The sequence below is a fragment of the Perca flavescens genome, chromosome 15 (assembly GCF_004354835.1).
Source record: "Perca flavescens isolate YP-PL-M2 chromosome 15, PFLA_1.0, whole genome shotgun sequence".
Classification (NCBI taxonomy): Eukaryota; Metazoa; Chordata; class Actinopteri; order Perciformes; family Percidae; genus Perca; species Perca flavescens.
This window is the reverse complement of record NC_041345.1, coordinates 4962057-4984599: the sequence shown is the minus strand read 5'-3', so window position 1 is coordinate 4984599 and position 22543 is coordinate 4962057. Positions and strand designations below refer to the sequence as shown.

The window sequence follows — 22543 nt, the reverse complement described above, 5'->3', positions numbered from 1 at the left end:
ACAGAATTTCCCTGCTGGGGCTCAATAAATGTGTATCTTAGCTTAAAACACTATTTGAGAAAGAAGCGGAGAAGAGGGCGAGAAAAAGAAAGGCTTTGGAGATTCAACCAAAAAAAAAAATAATTAAACAAATTTGAGGACGTGTGAGAGCAGGGTCCATCTCTGTGTCACCATGGCAACAACAGTTAAGAAACAGACCCTCGTCTCTGAATGGAAGCACTCACATGAACAAACAAGTGATGCATATTACAATGTCAACCTACAGCCAAATGTATATCACGACACTGCAGGGTTTAGAAATCCTACCGTTTGTGAGTAACTTACATTTTCAACAAGTCGTTGAATGTTTATCTGAAAATGGTGTTATATAATACACAACAGTGGAAAAGTTGCATCACTTGTGGAGGCTACTGTTGAGAGGTGAGCCAATAGCCTGGTGCTCGCTCATCACGGCACTAAAATGGCATTTAATAAGCTTCATATTGCATGAGGCAGTGGGGGCGGACACTGTCACTCTGTTTTCAATACAACAACAATTTTTTACCTGTATGTAAGTACATACTGAGTCTTGAAAGTCTGATACTGAATCAAGTACTCTTTTCCCCTAATTTCGATGCAATGAGGTCAAAAGGTATTGTCCCACCTCTACACAAACCGCCAACCTGAACACCGACACACTACTACTGGTGAGGAACTGAACTAGAAAGCTAGCAATGGAACACTGGGATGAAAACTACAAAAATCATGATTCAAATTTAAAACCTAAAACTTGATGTCAAAAGTCAAACAAATTAAAGTGATAAATGAAAGCAATTGGCTCATGAACGGTTGTTGGAGCTTGAAGCAAATTATGTCCTGCCTTGGGACTTTGCTCATTAAAATACATAGTGATGACATGTCTCCATTATTGTGTTTGGAGTGCTATGAAAGACAAACAGCTATTCATTAATTAAGCATAATACTCTGATGGCTGCTTGGGTCACGTAATATTGTAACTGTTTTTTAATTTATATTTAAAAAAGGAACACGCCGACTTATTGGGACTTTAGCTTATTCACAGTAACCCCCAGAGTTAGACAAGTCCATACATACCCCCCTCTGACGCCCTCAGCGCTAGCTAAGCCTAGCACAGATCCTGGAGGTAACCGGTTCCAACTGGCCTACTGCTCCCAATAAGTGACAAAATAATGCCAACATTTTCCTATTTACATGTTGTGTTTTGTATAGTCACAGCGTGTACAAATAACAAGGTCACATGAGACACAGCCATCTTCTAACCAAATACATACTGGGAACGGAGTCAACAATTACTAGATAGTAAAAGCATAGTCACCTTGTTATTTGTACACGATGTGACTATACAAATCACAACATGTAAATAGGAACATGTTGGTGTTATTTTGTCACTTATTGGGAGCAGTAGGCTAGATGGAGCCGGTTACCTCCAGGATCTGTGCTAAGCTAGGCTAGCGGTGGGGGCGTCAGACAGAGCTACAACACGCACGGAGATGAGAAGGGTATGTATGGACTTATCTAACTCTGGGCGATACGGTGAATAAGATAAAGTCCCAATAAGTCGGCATGTTCCTTTAAGGGGGGTGGGGGGGGGGGTCAAATCACAAATCAATTAAAAGTACATCAACAGCTGTCCGCACAAAAACCTAAATTTCAATGAGAATTTGTAATAACTTTAAATATTTAATATCTGATTAACATGTATCGTTTACTTTTTGCCCTTCACTACAGTTCCATCAAAGTAAAGACAAATGTTCATAAGAGTCATTGCTTAGATTTACAAATGACAAGAAGTTTAAAAAAAGAAAATACACTCACTCACACACACACGTACGTACAAAAACACACACACAAATCTCATTTTCTTAACTTCAGACATGCTATGGGAGAAAAATCAACTAAAAGATTAAAGAAACTGGAAGAAGATCTAAAATAAATTCAGAAAATATGACAACTATGATAAAAAGGAGAAAAAAATATTGAAGATGAAAAAGGAAAAAAAAAAAAAAGAAAAAAGCTACGTTTTCAGAGGAGTTGAAGCAAAATGGCAGCCAGTGCAGTCCCTTACCAGGTTAGTTTTGTTACTAGTTCGAATACGTACGGGTATTCCCAGTAACTGGGGGTCCACCGGCTGACGGAAAGGAAGGGACTCAGGGTCCTGCCGGTACAAAGCTTCCAGGGTGGGCATTAGAGCCTGACGCAGCTCCTCCGGCTTAAAGACTGGGAAAGATGGAGGGAGGAAAAACAAGAAAACAAAAGAGATTTAAAAGTTGAAAAAGGTGCCTTTATTGTCATTCACAGAAAACACATCCTATTCGCCGACATAGGAGCAGTGGGCAGCCGCAAGCGCCCTAGGACTAACTCCAGTCTTTACCGCCAGTGCCTTTTGATCACTGGGCACTGGCGGGAGCAATAACATCCATGTTTTTGGTCGGGGGGAAAATGCAAAGTCGGCGAAGAAACCAGACCTGGGATCGAACAGCAGTGCCTACTTGCTGTGAGGCGACAGTGCTAACCACTGAGCCACCGTGACGGATTTAGAGATGCAAGGGAAAGGGATAAGAAGTTGCAAAGAGGCCTCTCCTCTCTGCTGCATTTGGATGGCTGGCTGTATGCATAATAATGCATACAGGCTTTTGGCCACTCTACCCACTAATGTGCAGGTAGCCTGCATCAACGATTTACCGGATAATCGCCGGAACATCTGAGGCGGATGACCCTTGCCTTGCAAAACGGGAAACAACAACAAACTTCGAGCTAGCAAGCTAAAGGTTTTGAAGAAAATTTGAGTCGTGCAACAAGGCAGACTTGCTTGGTTCTTTCGGGGAATAATTGTAAAGATTTACAGAGAATATGTTTAAAGGGGTGATAGAATGCAAAACCGATTTTACCCTGTCATAGTTGAATAACGAGAGTTTGGTGGGTAAATAGGACATAAATAGAAGCTTAAAGTCCCACTGACACCCCTTGACTATGAAAATCTCATATTTTGAAACGAATCTCAACAAAGCTAGTTGCTTACGCAAGCATCTCAAAATCCAGAACCTTAAGAGAACAGTCACGCCCCAACATTTACATTTAAGGTGTGTGTGAGTGAGAGCACGGTCAGCGAGCTTGTTGCACCAGCAATCTGTTACCGCAGGTTCCAGTTAATCTTTTAATGTGTGTAATTATAATGTGTTGAGTTATTTAAACATACGATTGGGGAAATAAACGCTGCTTGTCCGCGAGTCTCATTGATAGAGCCTACGGCTGGATGGAGCTCTATCAATGAGAGCTAGCTCCTCCTAGAATTCCTCTGAAATTCACAAATATTCATTAACTTGAAATCGGACACCGTTGTTAGCATTATAAGACATTTAGGGAGATGTTGTATAAGTGGCGTGATGAAATTCAAACTGTAAATATACGGGAATTACGCCAAAAATGAAGCTAACCATCCCTGATTTGTAGCTACACATAGCTAGGATTGAAGGGACAGTTATAGCTAACGAAACCCCCACTGTTCACAAAAAATCATTAACTTGAAATCGGACATCGTTGTTAGCTTTATAAGACCTTTAGGGAGATCTTATGTAAGTGGCGTGATGGAATTCAAACTGTAAATATACAGAAATTACGCCACAAATGAAGCTAACTATCTGTGATTTGTAGCTAGCCACACATAGCTAGGATTGAAGGGACAGTCAGATAACGAAACCCCTAATCTTCACAAAAATTCATTAACTTGAAATCAGAAACCGTTGTTAGCTTTATAAGACCTTTAGAGATATGTTGTATAAGTGGCGTGACAAAATTCAAACTCTAAATATAGCTAGTTATGCTGACAGCCAGCCAAGATTAACTGGAACTGTTGTAAGAGATTGCTGGTGTAACAAGCTCGCTGACCGCGCTATCACTCTCACACACGGGCCATTTAGCTAGCAGGAAGAGGGGAGCTGCAGGCCCTGGAGCTCTGTCGGTGCAGCAGCGTTTGGTCCATTCACCCCAAAACGGTGACTTCTCGCGGGTATGGAGTGCTGTGGGCTGCAAGCCGTAACGGAGCTCAATCGAGCTCAGATGGGTGTGTAAAGGAAGGCAGGCCGTGCAGCAAGGCAGCAACCCAAGGCAGCACCGGCAGCTGAACTCCGACACACACCACCAGTCTTACCAAATTTGCAATAAGCCATACATTTTCGTAAAACGTCCCATATTTGAGCTTTATATAGTTGATTTCTCGCTTAAAAAAGTCTCAGAAGTGAATTTAATAATGTAATAGCCCGACAAACAATGTATAACTTTGCAATGTGACCTGCTGTAGAGTCTCCCATGTGTTTCTATGTAGTTTGCTCAAACCAATCAGCGCGTAGCTCATTCTGAATATTCATGAGCATACCATATTTGGAAGAAAAGCTTGTTTCAAATAGAGCCATATTCACAGGGTAGTTAAGGGCCTAATAAAATAGCATTCGGGCAATTTTCAGCCCAACCAATGTTACATACCCCATTAGGAGACCTTAAGGAACAGTGTAAAATACCCTATATAATCAATTCTATCACCCCTTTAACGTTACAGTATTTACTAAGGAGGAGCCAGACCTTACTTTGCAGCCCTGTGGAGATAGGTCTGGCAATGCGAGACTAATGTGCAGGTAGCTGTAAATTTTAACGACAGACTGAAGTTAACCAAACTTACTTTTCTTCTTGCTCTGAGCGCTAGCTGGAGAGCTGCTGTTGGCTGTTGACCCTGACCCCTCCTCTTCCTCTTTGGGCTCTTTCTTCACCTCCGGCTTCTTGTCTTCACCCGTTGCTACCGACGATGACGCGGAGAATGAAGATGTATCCATGGGCTCGCCTTTACACCCATCTCCTGACGGCTTCTCTTTCTTTATCTGAGAGGAAGATTCAAGTGTCCAAAGGTATTCCTTATCCATCCGATTCTATTACATCTGCATTTAACACCTCAAATCAAAACCGATAAGTCCTGAATCTAGTTCCCAATTTTTAGACATTTCAAGACTTTTACAGGATTTTCAGACATCCACATAAGAGTGTCAGTATGTGTGCGTCAGTAGGACAATCTTACCTCTGGTTTCTCCTCTGTTTTCACATCATGCTGACCCTTGCCCATCTTCCCCTTGCCCTCTCCTTCGGTGTCAGCCCCTTCATCGTCCTCCTCCTCCTTCTTCACCTCCATTTTGACATCTTCCTGGCTGGGAGCAGGGCCGTCCACCTGGGTGAGCTGGGAGTTGGTATCTGCACTGCTGCTGACCGAGCCGGGGGAGGACACCTGACCATCACCAGTCAGAGAAGGCTTTATGGATAGCTGCGGCAAAAAAAAAACGATAGTGAGGTTTAGAAATGGCAAGTTAGAATCCAAGAAAGTACACCTTTAAACCACTGTTTTGTGAAAGAAAAAAAGTGTATTGTCAAAATAAAGGGAAGTAGTTTAAAGCCCATCCATTCATTTGTAAAACCTAAACCTTTTTTATATAAAAATCGAACTCGAATTCGTAGAATCAAACCCCTCCGACTCTACGCCGTAGCCTTACGTGCACCTCTTGAAAAATTAACTACTTTCCTGGTTCTCTTTCTCCATAAACAACATGAAATCAAGGAGAGGGTTAAGATTTCCCACCGTGGTCAGAAAGCACAGGGGAGACACTTTGTTTCTCTCACTAGGACTCTAGAGTCGGTACTCACTCCGAAGTTAATCGCTGTCACTCCCTCACTTCTCTCTCGCTCCATCACCCACTCCCCACACAAGTATAAACATCACACCACTTACGTAGGCTACGGCGAAAGCTCTGCGTGGAGCTTTTGCAGAACCATAAAACGGGCTTAAGAGTAAGTTAGAGAACAACTAGATATGCATGCAAGTATAATGGGACCCCAATAATAAAAGGACCCCAAGCTACTCGTCTGTGTTGGGAAAACAAAAGACGAGTGTGCAAAGTAGTGAAAGCAGGGTGATCTACTCACTGGGGTCTGCGGCTGCTGCAATGGCACTTGGGCATTCTGGGTAGGCACCGAAGAAGCTTGACCTACTTGGGGGCCTGAGGAAGCCCCACCCCCAAGAGTCTGCTGTGGAATCTGATTGGCCTTTTCAGAGTTCACCGCCTGCCCCGATGGCTGCTGTGAAGCGTGTTGTTGCTGTAGCTGCTGTTGTTGTTGCTGCTGCTGCTGCTGCTGCTGTTGCTGCTGCTGCTGCTGCTGTAGTTGCTGTTGCTGTAGCTGTTGATGTTGTTGTTGCTGTAGCTGTTGATGTTGTTGTTGCTGATGTTGTTGCTGCTGTAGTTGCTGCTGCTGCTGCTGCTGTTGTTGTTGTTGCTGTTGTTGTTGCTGCTGCTGCTGTAGCTGCTGTTGTTGTTGTTGCTGCTGCTGCTGCTGCTGTTGTTGTTGCTGTAGTTGCTGCTGTTGTTGTTGTTGTTGTTGTTGCTGCTGCTGCTGTAGCTGCTGTTGTTGCGGATGTTGTTGCTGGGGGTGCTGTGGAGAGGGCAGCTGGGGTGTGCCGGGAGTCTGTGGCTGTGGGGTCTGAGAGCGAGGTAACGTGGGGGGTGTTTGATGCGGTTGAGGCGTTAAGCTGCGTGCCGGTGAGGGGGAGTTTGTTCGGATGGGTGGGCAGTGAGGGTATGAGTTAGGCTGGGTGGGGGTGGAGGATGGAGGCATGTTGGGCGGGGGCCCAGCTCTACTGCCACTACCAGACCCCATGGAGCCTACAGGGGCTGCTGAGCCTGGAGCAGAAGAGGCAGACTGTGCTGCAGGGCTGCTGACTGGGAGCGAAGGTGGCGTTGACATCTGGTTCTGCTACAGACCAGAGGACACAGAGGTTAGAAATCTGTATATACAGAAACTGTGGATGGATCTTCAGAGTATAAGAGAAACAGTGAACAACAACACGGGTCTGACTCATTATAGCAAAGGGTTTTACCAGGTACACAACTCTAGAACTGAACAAGAACCTGAGTCTCAACTCAACAACTTTATTTCCAATCAGTCTCTTTGAAACCTATACAGTGAATTAGTTAAATTGGGAAGACTGCCAAAAACATAAATAATTAGTCTTAAAATTAGTCTTATTCCAGATAGAGCCAATAAAGAAATGCAATCCATCTCTCACAGTGGTCATGAATTATGTGCCAGAAGAGAGTTTAGTTAATTATACAGTATTCGTCACTATCCATCAATTCCCACAAAGCTGCTCTGAGAGTTGATGCCTATATTAGTCCTCATTTGCATTCATTCAGCAGGTTTCCAACCGCCAACTAAAAGATATGTTGGAATTTTTTTTTGTCTGCTTTTGCAAAAAATAGTTACCCTTTGCAATCAAACTCATCTTTGTGTTACAAGCTGCTGACACTCTGTCACGTAACCCTTACCTGTGGCACAGCAGTCTGTGCTCCTGGCTGGTTCATGCCAACAGGACCAGAACCAAGTCCAGGACTGGACCCAGGAAACTGGCCTGGAGGGAGGTACTGGTTCTGTAACTGTGTAGCATTTGGCTGACCCATCCTCGTTGCCCCCATACCCATCTGGAAATTAGAGAGGTGTGTGAAGTGTTGAATAAGGCATAATTTCAGCCAACAGTCATATAAAAGATGTCAAAAAAGTATGCAAGTATCAAATTTACTGTTGCATGGCCTTTAGATTATTTTTTTATGCAAACTTGAATATAACTGTAGTTCTGGTGATCGTTTCTTTGCCTTTCGTGTACCCTCCTCTACACCAATCACAGCTGAGATACACAGTGCTTAGGTTATAAAAACAACATTGTCCTAACCTTTAGGAGGGCTGAGTATCAATTTTGGAAAAACATTCATCTGTGATTTCTAAGCATTAAATATATATACAAATAAATCTGCGTAAGAGATGGTGACAGTGATGCCAACCTGGTTCATGGGAGCATTAAGAGGAAGAGGAGACCTCTGACCCATCGACTGCATCCCCATCTGACCAAACTGGTTCATTCCTAGAAGTGAAGGAGGACAGAAATGAGGCACGTCAAAATCAGAGGTAAGGAGAACACAAACACCCCTAGTGTGTTCACGCTAGGGCTGTCACTTTTTATTCGAAAGTCCCCGAGTCAAACTACGGTTTGAACGTGGGGGGAAAATATGCAATATTGGATTGGCAATGATCTAGAGGAATTCAGTGACAATTCCGTGTATAAGCATAACAGGATGTACTTTGTACTCCCGTGAAGGGTCAGTCTGACCCACTGCATGTCTGGTTTCTTTATCAGTAAACTTACCAACTTACTGGAGAAAACCAGCAAGGCTGCTGAACAGATAATCATGACACTATAGTGTCTGAGGAGTAAAGTTTGGTAGCATTTTGAATTTGACACAGCAGAATGAAAAAGGTTTGATTTAAGTAAAGTTAGGTGACTTTGTAAAATGCAACTGCATACAGTAATGTTGGCAGACAAAAAAAAGCCAGTCAGACAGGATTTACTTTTACCCTAAATATTGTGATTGAGTTTGATCAAACACTTGTCATCAACCTCTACCCTTTTCAAAGCTGTGAAAGCCCACAAAACAAAGTTCCATTCACCTCTGTTGTATTGGTGTGGCAGCAGAAATCCGCAGATATCTCAAAAACAAATTAAAGCAAAACTATCTGCACGGCTAGATACCGCTATAAAGTGAGAAATAAATATTTACTCATATTTATTAACTACGACTGCTTATAAGCCTACTCTTCTGCAACCCATAGGCATTCGGATACACTATTAATAATTCTCATTTGAATTAACCTTGGATCTGGGCCAATTATTTAACATACATTTCTGTAAACCTGGCTGCCTTTGTAATAATGTCATTTACACTAGTTAGACACGTACCTGGTGGGTTCTGCATCCGGTTGACCATCTGATTGGGTCCAGCTGGTCGGACCATGGACGGATCAGGGTGAGGACCATCTGACAGGGTGATAAGAGTTACAGGAATCATAGATCTGGTCTTCAGGACCACTGAACACCAGTAAAACCACAGTTGTCATGTGTCTATACGTACACATAGAAGTGTGTGAGTAAGGTTTAAAAAAAAAAAAAAAAAAAAAAATAAACAGTAGGTCTACTTACTCGGGGGTTGACCAGGGGCCATGGGCGGCTGTCCCATGCTGGGAGGCACCTGCGGGAGGCCTGGGGAGGCTATGCCAGGTTGGCCGGGCATCATGCCTTGCTTCTGGAGTCGTGTCCTTCTCTTTTCCTCCAGCTCCTTTTGGATCTTGTAGATCTTCTCTGCCAGCAGATGGTAGTACTCCGCCTAGAACGGATGCGTCACGAGGGAGAGTGGATGTTACAGGATACATCGCACCAGTGCATAAAATAAATGGTCATACCACAATACTTTACACTCTGCTTGTGTTGGTTTCTTACCCTACTATTGGCCGACTCGTACATGTCCCCCTCTACTTTCCGAGCGTAAGCCACTAGATTTTCCATCCGCCGATCCTTCAGGGCGGCCGGATCAGGAGTGGGGAAGATTGCCTGCACACTACTCTCACACATGCACAAACAAGAAGGACACACAGATACAATTAACTTGAGGAAGGAAAGAGGCACCCAAATGGCACCCAGTGATGAAAATAAATTCTGATACCACTGTCTGTCTACACTACATATTGGATCGATCTGATATCATACCTTTACCTAGCTGTTAATTCTGTAAATAATTTATCACGATTAGCATTTCTTATAATTATACCTGCACTACATATATTTGTACTTATATCTGCACTGCCTGCTGTAACTACTGCACACGTCATACTGTTAACAGAGCTCATACTGTATGTATTCATACCACTTATTGTTTAATCCACATTCCATTTATTATATATTTTATTCCGTATATACATATGTACATTACTCTGCAAATAACTGCTTTCTGCACTTCTGTTTAGATGCTATACTACAACTCGTCTCAGTACCTGTACTCTGTGCAATGACAACAAAGTAATTGTTAAAGTTAATATAATCCAATTAGTTTATTTCTTTTATCTCCCTGCCATAGTGAGATTTCTTGGGGGCACTTGCAAGACACAGCAGACTCACAGCTTGTGGACAAGGTGGTTGCGGAGGTCCTGCGTGATGTCTTCATGCCAGGACTTCCTCATCCCTGCAGCAGAAGGAGGAGTTGCCGTGGGCATTGAGCCCAAGTTCCCCACACCATCGTTCATCAAACTGGGGAAAATAACAGACAAGAGGGGAAGGAAGGAGTGAGACTTCATTCAATAAATAACTAATTTTGACTTTCTTAAAGTCAGTTATAAGACAGCAGCCCGACCAATGAAAAGGAGTCCTACCTCTGTGCATTCATGCTGCTATGCAACAAGGCGTTTGGCAGTAGGCTGGACTGCTGGTTGGGGGATTGCACCCCAACTCCACCATTCACTCCCATAGAGTTTCCACCTGGAACGAGTTATAGAGTAGTAGTTATATAGTTTGAAGGGTATGAGTTTAATTGGGAAATAAACATAATAAACAATGAAATTGCTGTAATCTCAGAAGCGTCTGTTATGGTTATCATTATAGGTATTGTTTTGAGAGCCTGCTTGTGTATTTGTGTGTGTGTCATCAATGCAAAATGTGGTGAGGAAGATATCTACTGTTGCAGGAACTACAGCAGAGGTAGTTTTGAGTATTTTGTTAAGCTTTTATATGTCTGAAGCCATATTGTGTCACCGCGATATCGGCGCAACAGTGCAGGATGCAGTCACAAAACTTTACAGTAGTTGACATCTAAATGAAGGCTGAGTTTGAAAATGGATGTGGTCCCCCACCCACACACACACCCACACGTTACGCCCTTGCAGTCGTGGCTAGTGTGATCCTATCGCAAGATGGTCTCTAATTTGAAATTATTTAATCACACATGCTTTCAGCAAGGTCAGGAATGCACATCTATGATCAGTGATAGTCCTAGTAGGTTACCAAATAATTTGTGATATGCATTATGGCATTACAAACTAACCCATGGCGTTTAGAGTCCTCATCCCAGGCTGCCCCTGCAGTCCCTGGTTTGGCATGTTGGCTTGCTGTAGTATCTGGTTGCCCTGGTAAGTGAGGCCTAGCGCAGCGTAGGCCCTCTCTATGGAGCTGGGGTCAATCTGGTTGGGAGGGTTTAGGTTTGGAGTGTTGGACTGTCCACCAGGCACCCCTGAACCTAAAGCGTTCACCAAACCCACTCCTGCACTGTTAACAAGTGCTGTCAACAGAACGAAATGGAGAGGGGGAGGGAGGGGTTGATGGGAGAAGGAGAGGGAACAGAGGATGAGTATTTGTGGATTCAAGCTGACTATCAAGAAGTTTACTGTAGTAACAAGATTCTCAATCATTTATGGTAGAAAATGTGAAATAATTCAATGATAAGAGCCATGAGCATGTACACTGCTCAGAGACACACACACACACACACACACACACACACACACACACACACACACACACACACACACACACACACAGAGAGACAAACACTCACACTGCTGATTCCTCTTGTCTCCAGCATTTTTCAGTGGCAGGCATACAGGACAGTCATGTCGTGTGCAATTCTTCCAATGAGAGATGATCTGTCTGGATGAGGCACAGTGTGCCACTGGGGGAGAAGAGACAGAAATGGAGATACGTTTAAGGAAAGGGAAGGAAAATGAGAGAAGAGAGGAGAGGGAGAACAAGTGAAATGAGAAATTGTGACAGAGTGAAGGAGGGAGATGAAAAATGAGATGAGAAAAGGATGCGAGAAAAGGGGAAAACTGTCAGAGGAGTCAAAGGGGACAGAAGCCAGAGACTAACAAAGTTATTGTATGAGTCATTCAGTACAATAAAACTACATCCAGATGAGACGGAAAGAATACAGTTGAACAGCCAGCTAAAAAGAGAATAACTCATAATGATAAAAAGGTAAACAAAGTGAGATATAAACATACTAGAACAAGCAAAACAAAGACCAAAAAAATGAACTGCATATACATAACTTTAAACACTGCCTGGTGTTTATGATATAGACTACACACAATAAAACCAGCGATCAGTATAATTCAACTGACTCACCCTGGCAGGACTTGCCAGCCTGGCAATGAGTCATGTGGTTGAGCACGTTTTTCATGGTGCGGCAGTGGGGCAGGTTGCACTGCCGCACTTCCCCGTTGGCCTGCTCCCTCCGCTGGCACTTGTGCGCGTGGAGCAAGAGGACCAGTTGCTGTTGAATCAGCTTCCGTTTCTCGGGGTCTGCGGTAGGGGGCGCTGTGCCGGGACCCGCCCCTACGGCATTAAGCCCAACCTGGGCGCCTCCCACTGTCGCTGCTCCGCTGACGGATACGCCACCAACTGCTCCGGGCTGCTGCTGCTGAGAGGCCTTGAGACAAAAAGAGAGAGAGAGCGAGAGAGAGAGCATCGACGAGTGTTACGAGTATTTACAAGACTGCAATGATCAGGTGTTATGGAAACACTTGCAATAACCAATTTGGTAACAGCTCAGCAACACAATAATCAATTCAATGATTAATCTTTCCAAGACTTTGTAGTCTAGCATAGGGCTGCACGATATTATAAATAACTAATTGCGATTATTTTGACTGATATTGCAATACGATTCATGCTATTGGAGGGAATGATCATTTTTGTATCATTATTCTCATTGAAAAATAATAAGTGTGATTTATTTGCGAGGATCTGTACAAAACAAAAAAAACAAAAACATTCTTTAGTCTGTAGGATACGATTTGTAGGCTGGGACGTCTCTGCAGCACCACAATACCTTATTTGAGAATGGTTTGACACATTTTGCCTTTAACAAATATTGCGCACCCATGCAATTTGGATATTGCACTAGTTCATATTGCGATTTCGATAAAATTGTGATTAATTTTGCAGCACTAATATACACCAATCTGCAATAATTCAGACTCTCTCCAATTTTAATCACTGGCATTTGAGACGTTGCACATGACGAGGGACACAAGAGAAACAGAAACTGATACATAAGAGTTTGAATCTGTAAACAAACAGGGAAACATTTTAGAGAACATTTTGTTCCAAGTCTGTGAACTGTATGTGAATTTACCGAGAAGTTAATAACCTAAAGTGAATCACTGCAATCTGACAGAAGTTCTGGGGCTTTTGGTTAATCTTACTTCAAAAACGGGTTAATTTCTCTGCAGTAGGGAAGATTATTGTAATGGTAATTTGAGCTACTTCTTCATTAAAATCCCATCCAAGTCAACCACGTCAATGATCATTCTCCTATTCCCCTGAGGACTGAGCCTGGGCTGCTTCCCCTTTGAGACTAGAGTTTGTCTACGACATCTGTAAGATAATTTGCAGATAATTTAGCTACCAGTTACTAATTTCTCACTGTCAATTCCAGATTTATCTGTCAAAGCAAAACTGGTATGTAGCTACATACCCCTGCATTTTCCATACACTCCTAATTGGAGACAAGAAAATAGGATGGAATAGACCAACCTAGAAAATAGCTGTTCTTTTATAAAAAAAAAATAAGTAAAAAAAATAAATAAATTCTTTATTCTAAAATGCAGGTGTTTTATAGCCTAGAAATCTAGACGCACCCTAGCGGCAGCAAATTTAATTTGCAGCCGTGGGGGGGGGGTCTAGCAGCTCTCCGTTGGCTTGCGAGCTGGAAAAACCAAACTCTGGTCGGGCCAATCACATCGTGTACAGAGTCGGTGGGCGGGCTTATGGCTGCTGGGAACAGCGGTCTTCTAGAAGACTTAAGCCCGAGACACCCCAAGCCGATAATCGGCCGTTGGGCAGTCTGGCGAGGTCGGCGACTCGAGTCTGTTCGGCGTGAGCCGTGCCGTCGTCCGTCTGGGGGGCTGTCGGCGTTCATTTTGGCCGACCTGACATGTTCAGTCGCCGGCAGGGCCGTCGGGACTCACCGGGAAATGACCAGCGGGATGAGGTGACTAGAGTCTCTCAAACCCTGACGAAAATCTTCTAAACTGACCTTTGTTGAGCTGAAATGAAAACAGATTCAGCAACTGCACGGACTATTTCTCGCTTAAAATGTTTTCAGAAACACGTTTCAGTGAACGATTTTAGTCCAATATGAGATCGGATTCTGAACGTCCGCCATGACAGTCTGGCTTTGAATTTCCAGAGAAAACAAACCCATGTGACGCGTTCGTCCAATCAGCTGCCGGTTTTCATTTCTTGGGCAACAATACAGAGCAGCGCCGCCTGCTGCTATAGAGACGTATTACGTTTCTCAAGTCGGTGCCGCCTCAGTGTGTCCCGAGGCAGTTTTTGGACCTCGGGGACCCGACTGATCATTCCGACTGGCTTTTCTGTCCACGGTCGGCTGTCTGGTGTGTGTGTGTCTCGGCTATTAGAGTTCAGCTTTTCTTTGAGAAAAGAACGGCACTGAAATCATTCTTAAAAAAGGAAAATGTGTTCAGAGTTTTGCCGACCGGATACAGCAAAAGTTAAATCTATCGACTAGCTTCGCTACCTTCTTCGTTGCTCTGGTTGGTTGCAGCGCTATCCTATTGCGTGCAGAGGGAATTTGAAAGACAACCATTTATCCCGCCCCTCGGATTGAAATCCATCAACGGTGAGTTCCCAGACCCAACATCTTGATGTTGGTCTAGCTTCTCAGGCTAGGTGTTTTACCTCTGATTCACCAAACTCTTAACTGCACACATACACACTTGTCATCAATCACTTGTTTCAACTTGATAAATGCCATCTGTTCAAGAGTAGGTCCGCTCTCCTCAGATTTAATCATTAGCATTAACAACGCACCAAAGATGCTCGCTCGCTCTCTCTATAGCTAGCTAGCTAGCTATCTATCTATCTATCTATCTATCTATCAGTGGTGGCATTACGGGATGACTACAGTGGTTAACACTGTCATTGCAGAGTCATACAGTACCAGAAAGAGAGGGGGAAAGGTTTGACATTAACTTAAATACTAATACAAAATCAAACACAAAGTGGTACATTACTTAGATGGGAGGTGATCAAGGGGACACGAGAGTCATGGATTAGGATAGAATATTATACAGTTGGTGATAAAGATAGGTGGGTGCAACAGGTTAACCTGGACAGCGTCTTTCAATAATGCCCTGGGACCATGCCATTTTTTTTTAAGTTTTTCTGCAGTGTTTACGTCTTGTAACCTGTGGCCCTCAAAGCGGGGTTATGCTCGAAACAAACTTGGTTGAATGACTTGTCGTCAAATCACGTCTGAAGGCAAAATGGCCACACTCAAATTCAAAAGTTCATATCCTACAACAGGTCTGAACATAATATGCTACACCAAAAGTTAAACAGTGTTCTGGTTCCAGTGATGAGGTAAAAGGAATGATGCTCTACTTTAGACCATCTGAGAGAGTTCAGTTAAAATACACAAGCTTACTGTACAGTATATCCACCTATTCTGAACAAAAATAAAGCTTACCATCCCAGGCATGCCTTGACCCGGTGGGGCCTTCTTGTCCATGTTAAACTGGTTGGCCATATTGTTGGGCAGGCCTGCCTTATTCTGGAGCTGTGGGCCCGGCCCTGCTCCTGGCAGCCCCTGGCCAGACTGGCCGTACGGACCACCATAGGGGCCCGCATTGGCCATCATATTCATCTGGAGAGCAGTGTGAGGGGGCAAAAAAAGGAAATGAGAAAGAGGAGAAGGAAAAGAGGTAGGATGAGAGAAGAGGGAGGAGAGATGTATGGAGACAAAATCGTTTAGAAATCAATTAAAATACTTTTCATTATAAAACTCATGATTTAAGCAGCCAGTCAACAGATGTTCAAACATTAAAGGAAGAAATATGGGAGGTATTACAATTCTTACATGACTTCAAGAACTACATATGTACCAAACTACTTTGCACAGCAAATATGTCAAATAATTTGTTAATTGTTGCTTTGTGACTTTTAACTGAGTCTAACGAAACCGTTCATCCCTACATCTGAGAAAATAACTGCTTAAACTGCACAATTTGCTCTGCATTGAACGTGAAGACATACACTTCACTTATGCATATTTTAACTTCAGGACATTACTAAATCTAAATAAAAATCCTGTATTTGCTGTTGCACCACCACAGTGGTAAGGAAATGAGAGTTATGCTGCTAGTTACGCTAACGATTAAAGTGCAGTACGGTCTTCACACCTTCAATTAAAACTGTCCTTTGGCAAATTGACGAGCAAAGAGGTTAACCATTAATACCACAGAGCGAAAAGCGATGTAGCTGTGAGTCAAACACATAACCACACTTTCTCCTGCATCTGCTCTGGAGAACATGTCTTCAGCCCTCTCACGTGACCAACTACTACTACAGGTCTACTACAGTCTGCAGCGTCACTCAGGTCTGAAAATACCGTTTACTCGAAACTAGCTCAAGTGAAAGTAGCTTACAGGGTGAAATTACCACAAATCTTTCTTTTTGAAATACTTTACTGAACAAGAAATCCAATCACATTTTCACCACACACACACTTTTATATACATCTTCCCACTTGTCCAGTGGCTGTGATATGACATATTGACCAAATTCAAGTTTTTGTGTAAATGTTGTCCTTAATATAATGCCTTGCACTAGCAATATACCGTAAACATCACTTTGAACTTTGCCACAACATGTAAAAGAATGAGAGTATTTTATAGTTGAAGGGAACTACATGCAGGTGTTGGATTCAACAGAGCATCAAAATCACACTTTGTTTGGCTGGAATTTAGAACATCTTAGCCTCAGTTAAAATTTGCAGCTTACCACAATTGATAATTTGCTATAAAATAGTTGCTACTGTGATGTCAATTTCTGGCAGACAACTGCAGCCTTTTCAGAGTATCTGCCATGCCTGGCCCTGCTGGGTTGAGTGCGCTTACCTTGTTTAGTGCTCCGGGTTGCTGTGGTCTCATCCCTGCCTGACCCCCGGGTCCCATTTGCTGACTGCCTTGCTGCTGCTGTAGGGTTTCCGCCAACAGATTACTGTTGTTACCCATGCCTGCACTGCCGGGGTAACCCATTCTTGGCGAGCCATTCATCACCTGCCCACCCATCAGGCCTTGCTGCTGCTGTCCAGTGTTGCCCTTCTGGACACCCATCATTGCAGCTGCCCGACTCATCGCTGCAACCCCACCAACCATCCCAACCTGCTGCATTAAACCAGGTTGCTGCTGCTGCTGGCCCTGGGGGGGCATGCCTTGTGGTCCACCAGGGGAGACTGTGACACTCCCCATCATCCCCATGGAAGCCCCAGATGCTGTGCTGTTGGATGTAGGGCCACCCTGCTGTGCTGGTGCTCCAGCACGCAAGAGCTCAGACAGCTGTTTGTGTTTTGCAGCTGCATCTTGGCCTCCCAAACCGAGCCCTCCTCCAAGTCCGCCAAGGCTGGTATGGAGTTGGCTAACATCCCCTCCGTTGGTTAGCCCCAGGTCAGTGGAATTGATGAGCTCATCTGGGAGGTCATGTTCCAGGTCAAAGAGTGAACCAAAATCTAGTCACAAAAGAAAAGAAAGAATTTACCACCCACAAATATAGAGATTAGGTTCACAGCTCAAGAAATTCAGGATTTGCAGTACATTCAGCCACAATTTTTCAAGAAAAATTTAATTTAAGTGTGGTACAACGCTGACATTAGTTTGAAAACTATCAACCATTAATCTAGAGCCCATAGCTGGACAGCCAGTGCAGCAGTAGCTGCCTCTCACAGCCTGGATTTCTCTCCTGGGCATCAGTTTGTGGTTTGATGGGATGCCAAACATGGAGAACGAATGCAGTAAGGTCAGGGTGAGAAGCCGCAGAGGAGTAAACACTACAGTACCTAGGTAGGTGTGTGCATTGGATCTACAGTTGTGGTGCAAGAGCATGAAACAGAAAAAGTTTTAGAAGTCATATCCACTGCGACAGGAGGCAAATATAATGAAATATATAAAAATCACAATATTTTTCCTTGGGTAGACCTTTAATCCAAGGTAAAACCTAAAAGGCAGCAATCTCTCTACTCTTAAGGCCACAAACCAAGTTGTCCCCACAAAAACTGCACATTTGATTTTATTTATGATGGCTTCTGGCCATGTCAACATCTCTATTAATTCTCCTGAAAAATAGATGCTACCCTATAGATATACTGTGCCAGTGTTTTAAATCATGCATGAGACTACTCATGGCATTGGGAACCCAGATACTGTAGGAAATTAAACACGCATCAAGCTTGAAATTCACATTAACTTATTTTCTGGCACAGCTTGAGAGCTAGTGGTGTGGCCACCAATCTTTGTATAGTTGACATACTGTATATATTAAAAGTTGTGTTATAACAAATACTTTTCAGCTATACATAGTTTAAATCTTAGTGCAAAAACATATTCAACTATTAACTAAATCATTATGGTTCTGTATGTCTCGTTAGAGCAGTAGAGGTGATGCCAAGAGCTCATAGCTTCTAGCTCAATATAAATTAATTCGTTAGCAATATAAGTTTTATTCACAATCAATGTGAAAAGCATTAAAAGGGACCAGCTTGGGATAAGAGTTGAATCCCTTTGAAAAAAGTAAAGTGCAGCGCGGTGTCACCGTGCAGAGTCAAACAATGGAGGGGGGGAACAAGAATGTGCTTCGTCGGTAGCACAATTGAGAAACTAAAAGCCTTTGAACAAAATATATGAAAGAAGATGTTTCAGAGAGAGCGGACGATTTTGCCCTTTAATTTAAACGCCGCAACACCGTCAAAATTGACATACAGCTACATCTTCAGTTGGGCAACAATGCTTTGCGCAACTTTAATGAAGTGTCGAACAATAGCTAGCTGGTACAACAATAGTTCACTAAAAAACAACACGTGAAGCACACCAAATTCATGACCCCCAAACGTTTATACTGCGACTACGGAAAGGGTTAGTACCCACAGGAAAAAGGTTGCTTCTGTGCCCAACAAGGTTTAGTAAGTTAACAATCACTTATTTATTTGCTAGCCAGCTAACGAGCTCAGCTGAGCTGGTGGTTATCTGCCTAACGTTAGCTAGCTAGTTAGTTAGCTAGCTTGCTCTGTTCCCGTTACTTTCTCCTGAAGCAAGGAAACGGTACTTTGTCTGTACGTTTACGGAGTATAAAAGCCGGTTGTTTAATGTGTATGTGGTCTTGTCCTTTTAATTAGTTAACTTTTAAAGTAGCACGATAACTTGAAGCAAAGTGGGGTGACTCGACTCTTCCATTGTTTAGAGAGGTGGCTCTTATGGTTAGCCTGTTGAGGCTAACATCAAAACATCCCTGCAGGAAAGTTGCTCCTGCCGCCAGCACTACATCACGTTTACTCTTTAGCAATACAAAATCTCAGACTATCCCTTTTTAATAAAGTTACAAGTACATCAATGTTTAAAAGCATTAGTTATGGAGCAGCTGTGTCAGATCAACAAAGTTGCTGTGCAACTCTACAGGGACCTCCAAGACTGACCAGTAATTAATACACCGACAGCCAAAGCTAGTTTGTTTTATCTCCAGCTAAGTAATGCATGCAAAATATATTTACCATTTCCATCACTGGCAGACACCGAGAGAGCTGGAGAGGACAGCTTGGGCCTCTTGGCTGAAGGCGGGCCGGACTCCAGGACATTATCGGCCATATTTTTGACGAATTAAAAAAAAAATGCTGTAGATCCACGGAGGGCAAACGTATTTCCTTTATTTGCGTCTCCTTATCCCTTTAAGAAACGCTTCTGATCGTTCCCCCACCGCTTGGGGGACGGTAGGGGAGAAGAGAGCAATGTTGAACTCTTTCCCTCACAGTTTATTCCTCTCTGCAGATATCAGTCCCCCTCCCCTGTCGGAGATTTTGTTTCTTCACAGATTTGAACAGGAGGAGGTGGGAAGGTGGAGTCGGCAAAAAAGGCAAGCGTGCGGCCCTCTGACAACCTCATGTAGCCTCTTCTGCGACACAAAAAATGTCCCAAGATCCGTCCTCCGTGCTGCACTCAGTCCTGTCCGCCATAGTCGGCGGAGAAATCCTGTATTTCAGGTCTGAAACGGCCCAGTGGAGAGTCTCGGAAATGATAATTACGACCCAAAAATACAAACCAGGAGTATCCCTGTGTTAACTTGCGGAGGCCGTTCTCTCATGCAACAGTTTTCAGATCCTCAATTGCATTTACCATTTCTCTCACCTGACCACACATCTCACTGCTGCCGCTGATTCCTTCACGTTTCCAGACCAAAAAGGCAGTCAACCGGTGTGTGACACCACCAGCAGTAGTTCTCAAATACAATTAAAGCGTAAGTGGTACTCTCAAGTGCAATACTGAGAAGAAGAAAAAAAAAAACTTGCATTGGCTTAACAGTAACTGAATAAATAGTATAACAGTCCTGCAGAAAGATGAAAACACCGGAGTCTCACACTTGCAGTCACTCAGATAAAAGGGAAATATATTGCGAATGTATATACCCATGCATGACTTTTATTTTGCATGTGCATGCTGACTAAAATGTGCACTTAGTGTTTGACCATGCAAGGCACTGGGTCAGAGAAAAAAAACGGACTCGTATATTGCACATTTGGTTGTTGCAACCCTTTAGCGCGATTGTGCCTATTGCAGGCAGCGGGGATGGCAAAGGTTGAAAATAGAAAATCTTGTCAAAAATCCCTGCTCTTGTGCAATCGATTCTAATGCAGACTTTATTTCTTGGACAGTACAGTTCTCGAGGGCAATCACAGCGCTAATTGCCAATCAGTGGTCAGTCAGATTGATCCAATTAGTTTTATTTTGCAGAGGACTATCTGTGGGGTTACTTATCTTGTGCTCCACAAGAGGTTCCTCCTCCGGTTTTCGCTTGGTCCAAGCACTTTAAATCTCAGAAAATGAAAAGAATGATACATATTTCAAAAAATATACCTGTAATTTTCTGCGTATAGGTTGTCTTTGCCATGCAAGTAAAAAGAGAGAGAGAGAGAGAAAAAAAGATGTTAACCAAAAACCGGAGCACAGCGAAGGCGACAGGCAAAAATGTGATACCAAAAAAAATGACGTTAGGTCGCTAAGAAATTATGGCTATTTATTTCAGATCGGCACACTAATGTTGACACCCCCCCTACAATATTTTGGGCTGACAAAATCCTCTCATTGACTCTTTGTGATGGAGAATGCCCCCCTTCGTGTTGATCCTGGCAATTTTACCCTTCTCTTTAAACCCGTCTTTCTTTCCACCTTTCCCTTCTGCCCGGCAGCAATTTATTTATATAATTGTCTATGCGGACTCTTTCCTTCCTCCGCGAGGGACACATACTGATTTTTCATGTTGATGTTTTCCCTTTTTCGCAGGTTTTTCCTCGTTATGATAATACATATAGCCCTCTTCCGCCTCTCCACCTCTGTCTCCGCTCCGCAAAACACCCCCTTCCTTGGATTTTCGGAGTATTTCCTTCTCACGCATACATATATCACCGATTCGGTTTCCTCTCCACTGACGTCGTATCTTTTCGCCGGTGCTTTCTCGGTCTTGATAACACGGAGAGGATTTCGCCACTCTTTCTTCCTCCGGTGGTTCCCGGTGTGTAGCTGCCGTCGGTTGCCGGAATCGCTCCTTCTCTCGGTTATCTCCTCCCGTTTCTGACGGTCTGTCCGCTAAACAAAATGGCGCTTGTTGTTTCTACTCCTCTGATACAGGGGGGAGGGTTGGAGGTACAGCAACATTAGGCGTGAAGGGGAGGAGGGAGGGTGGGAGGGAAGGGAAGAAGCGGGGCGGTCGTCTTCGTAGGTGTTCGGGATTGTCCGGAAACCAGTTCCGTGGCCTGTCGGCAATCAATCTGCAGGGGACAGTGGCGCTCCATGTTTCTCTTCCTCAGCCAACTAGTAGTAATAACATTAACAATCAGTGGTGGAAAGCAACGGACTACATTTACTGTACAAAAGTACAATTTTAAGGTACTTGTACTTTGCATTTTATGCTACTTGACACACATACACACTATATTTTAGTGGGACATATACTTTTCCTCCACTATATTTATCTGACAGCTATAGCTACTGGTTAATAAGCAGATTATGATTTTGCATTTAAAAAACCTCATCAGTTATTGCAACATAATTATTTGTTATAATTTAAACTGCTCAACAGTATACAAATTAGACCGATAGGTGTTTACCTGTCCATGTGTTAATAACAACAATGTAACACTGTGAAAGGAGCAATTCTAAAATGAGTACTTTTATGATTTATATTATAAGTACACCTTGCTAATAATACTTTTACTTAAGTTACATTGTTACAGGACCTTTTCTTGCAGTGGAATATTTTTGTTATTACCACTTAAGTCTTATAAACTCACATTTAGCTGTAAAATATGACTCTATAAACTAACTAGTAACTGTAAAATAATTTTAGTGGAGTAAAAAGTACAATATTTAATTATAAATTGTAGTGGCGTAGAAGTACACCGAAATAGCAAAGTGAAGTACAAATACCCCAAATTTATACTTAAGTAGCATTAATGCACTTAGCTGCGTTCCACCACTGTCATTATCTATTCAACACTATTTATTCATCACTCATTAAAAACATTTAACTCGTGTGCTTTGAGTGCTTCAAGTTTCC

At 43.1% G+C, this 22543-nt stretch overlaps 1 protein-coding gene across 1 annotated transcript in view; it reads right to left on the bottom strand.

Moving 5' to 3' along the window:
* Positions 1-21624, bottom strand: part of ep300b (EP300 lysine acetyltransferase b) — a 37346-nt gene extending 15722 nt beyond the window's left edge. The window contains exons 1-18 of the mRNA XM_028599108.1: positions 19488-21624; positions 16846-17456; positions 15417-15593; positions 12047-12350; positions 11478-11591; positions 10968-11201; positions 10300-10405; positions 10049-10177; positions 9374-9491; positions 9077-9260; positions 8837-8914; positions 7884-7963; positions 7374-7526; positions 6409-6801; positions 5977-6252; positions 5081-5320; positions 4691-4886; positions 2117-2235 (exon numbers count right to left, since the gene is read on the bottom strand). Coding sequence (XP_028454909.1) covers positions 2117-2235; positions 4691-4886; positions 5081-5320; positions 5977-6252; positions 6409-6801; positions 7374-7526; positions 7884-7963; positions 8837-8914; positions 9077-9260; positions 9374-9491; positions 10049-10177; positions 10300-10405; positions 10968-11201; positions 11478-11591; positions 12047-12350; positions 15417-15593; positions 16846-17456; positions 19488-19581 — 3606 coding nt within the window. The 5' untranslated portion in view covers positions 19582-21624. The remainder of the gene's footprint in view (positions 1-2116; positions 2236-4690; positions 4887-5080; positions 5321-5976; positions 6253-6408; positions 6802-7373; positions 7527-7883; positions 7964-8836; positions 8915-9076; positions 9261-9373; positions 9492-10048; positions 10178-10299; positions 10406-10967; positions 11202-11477; positions 11592-12046; positions 12351-15416; positions 15594-16845; positions 17457-19487) is intronic.
* Positions 21625-22543: the final 919 nt, after the last annotated feature.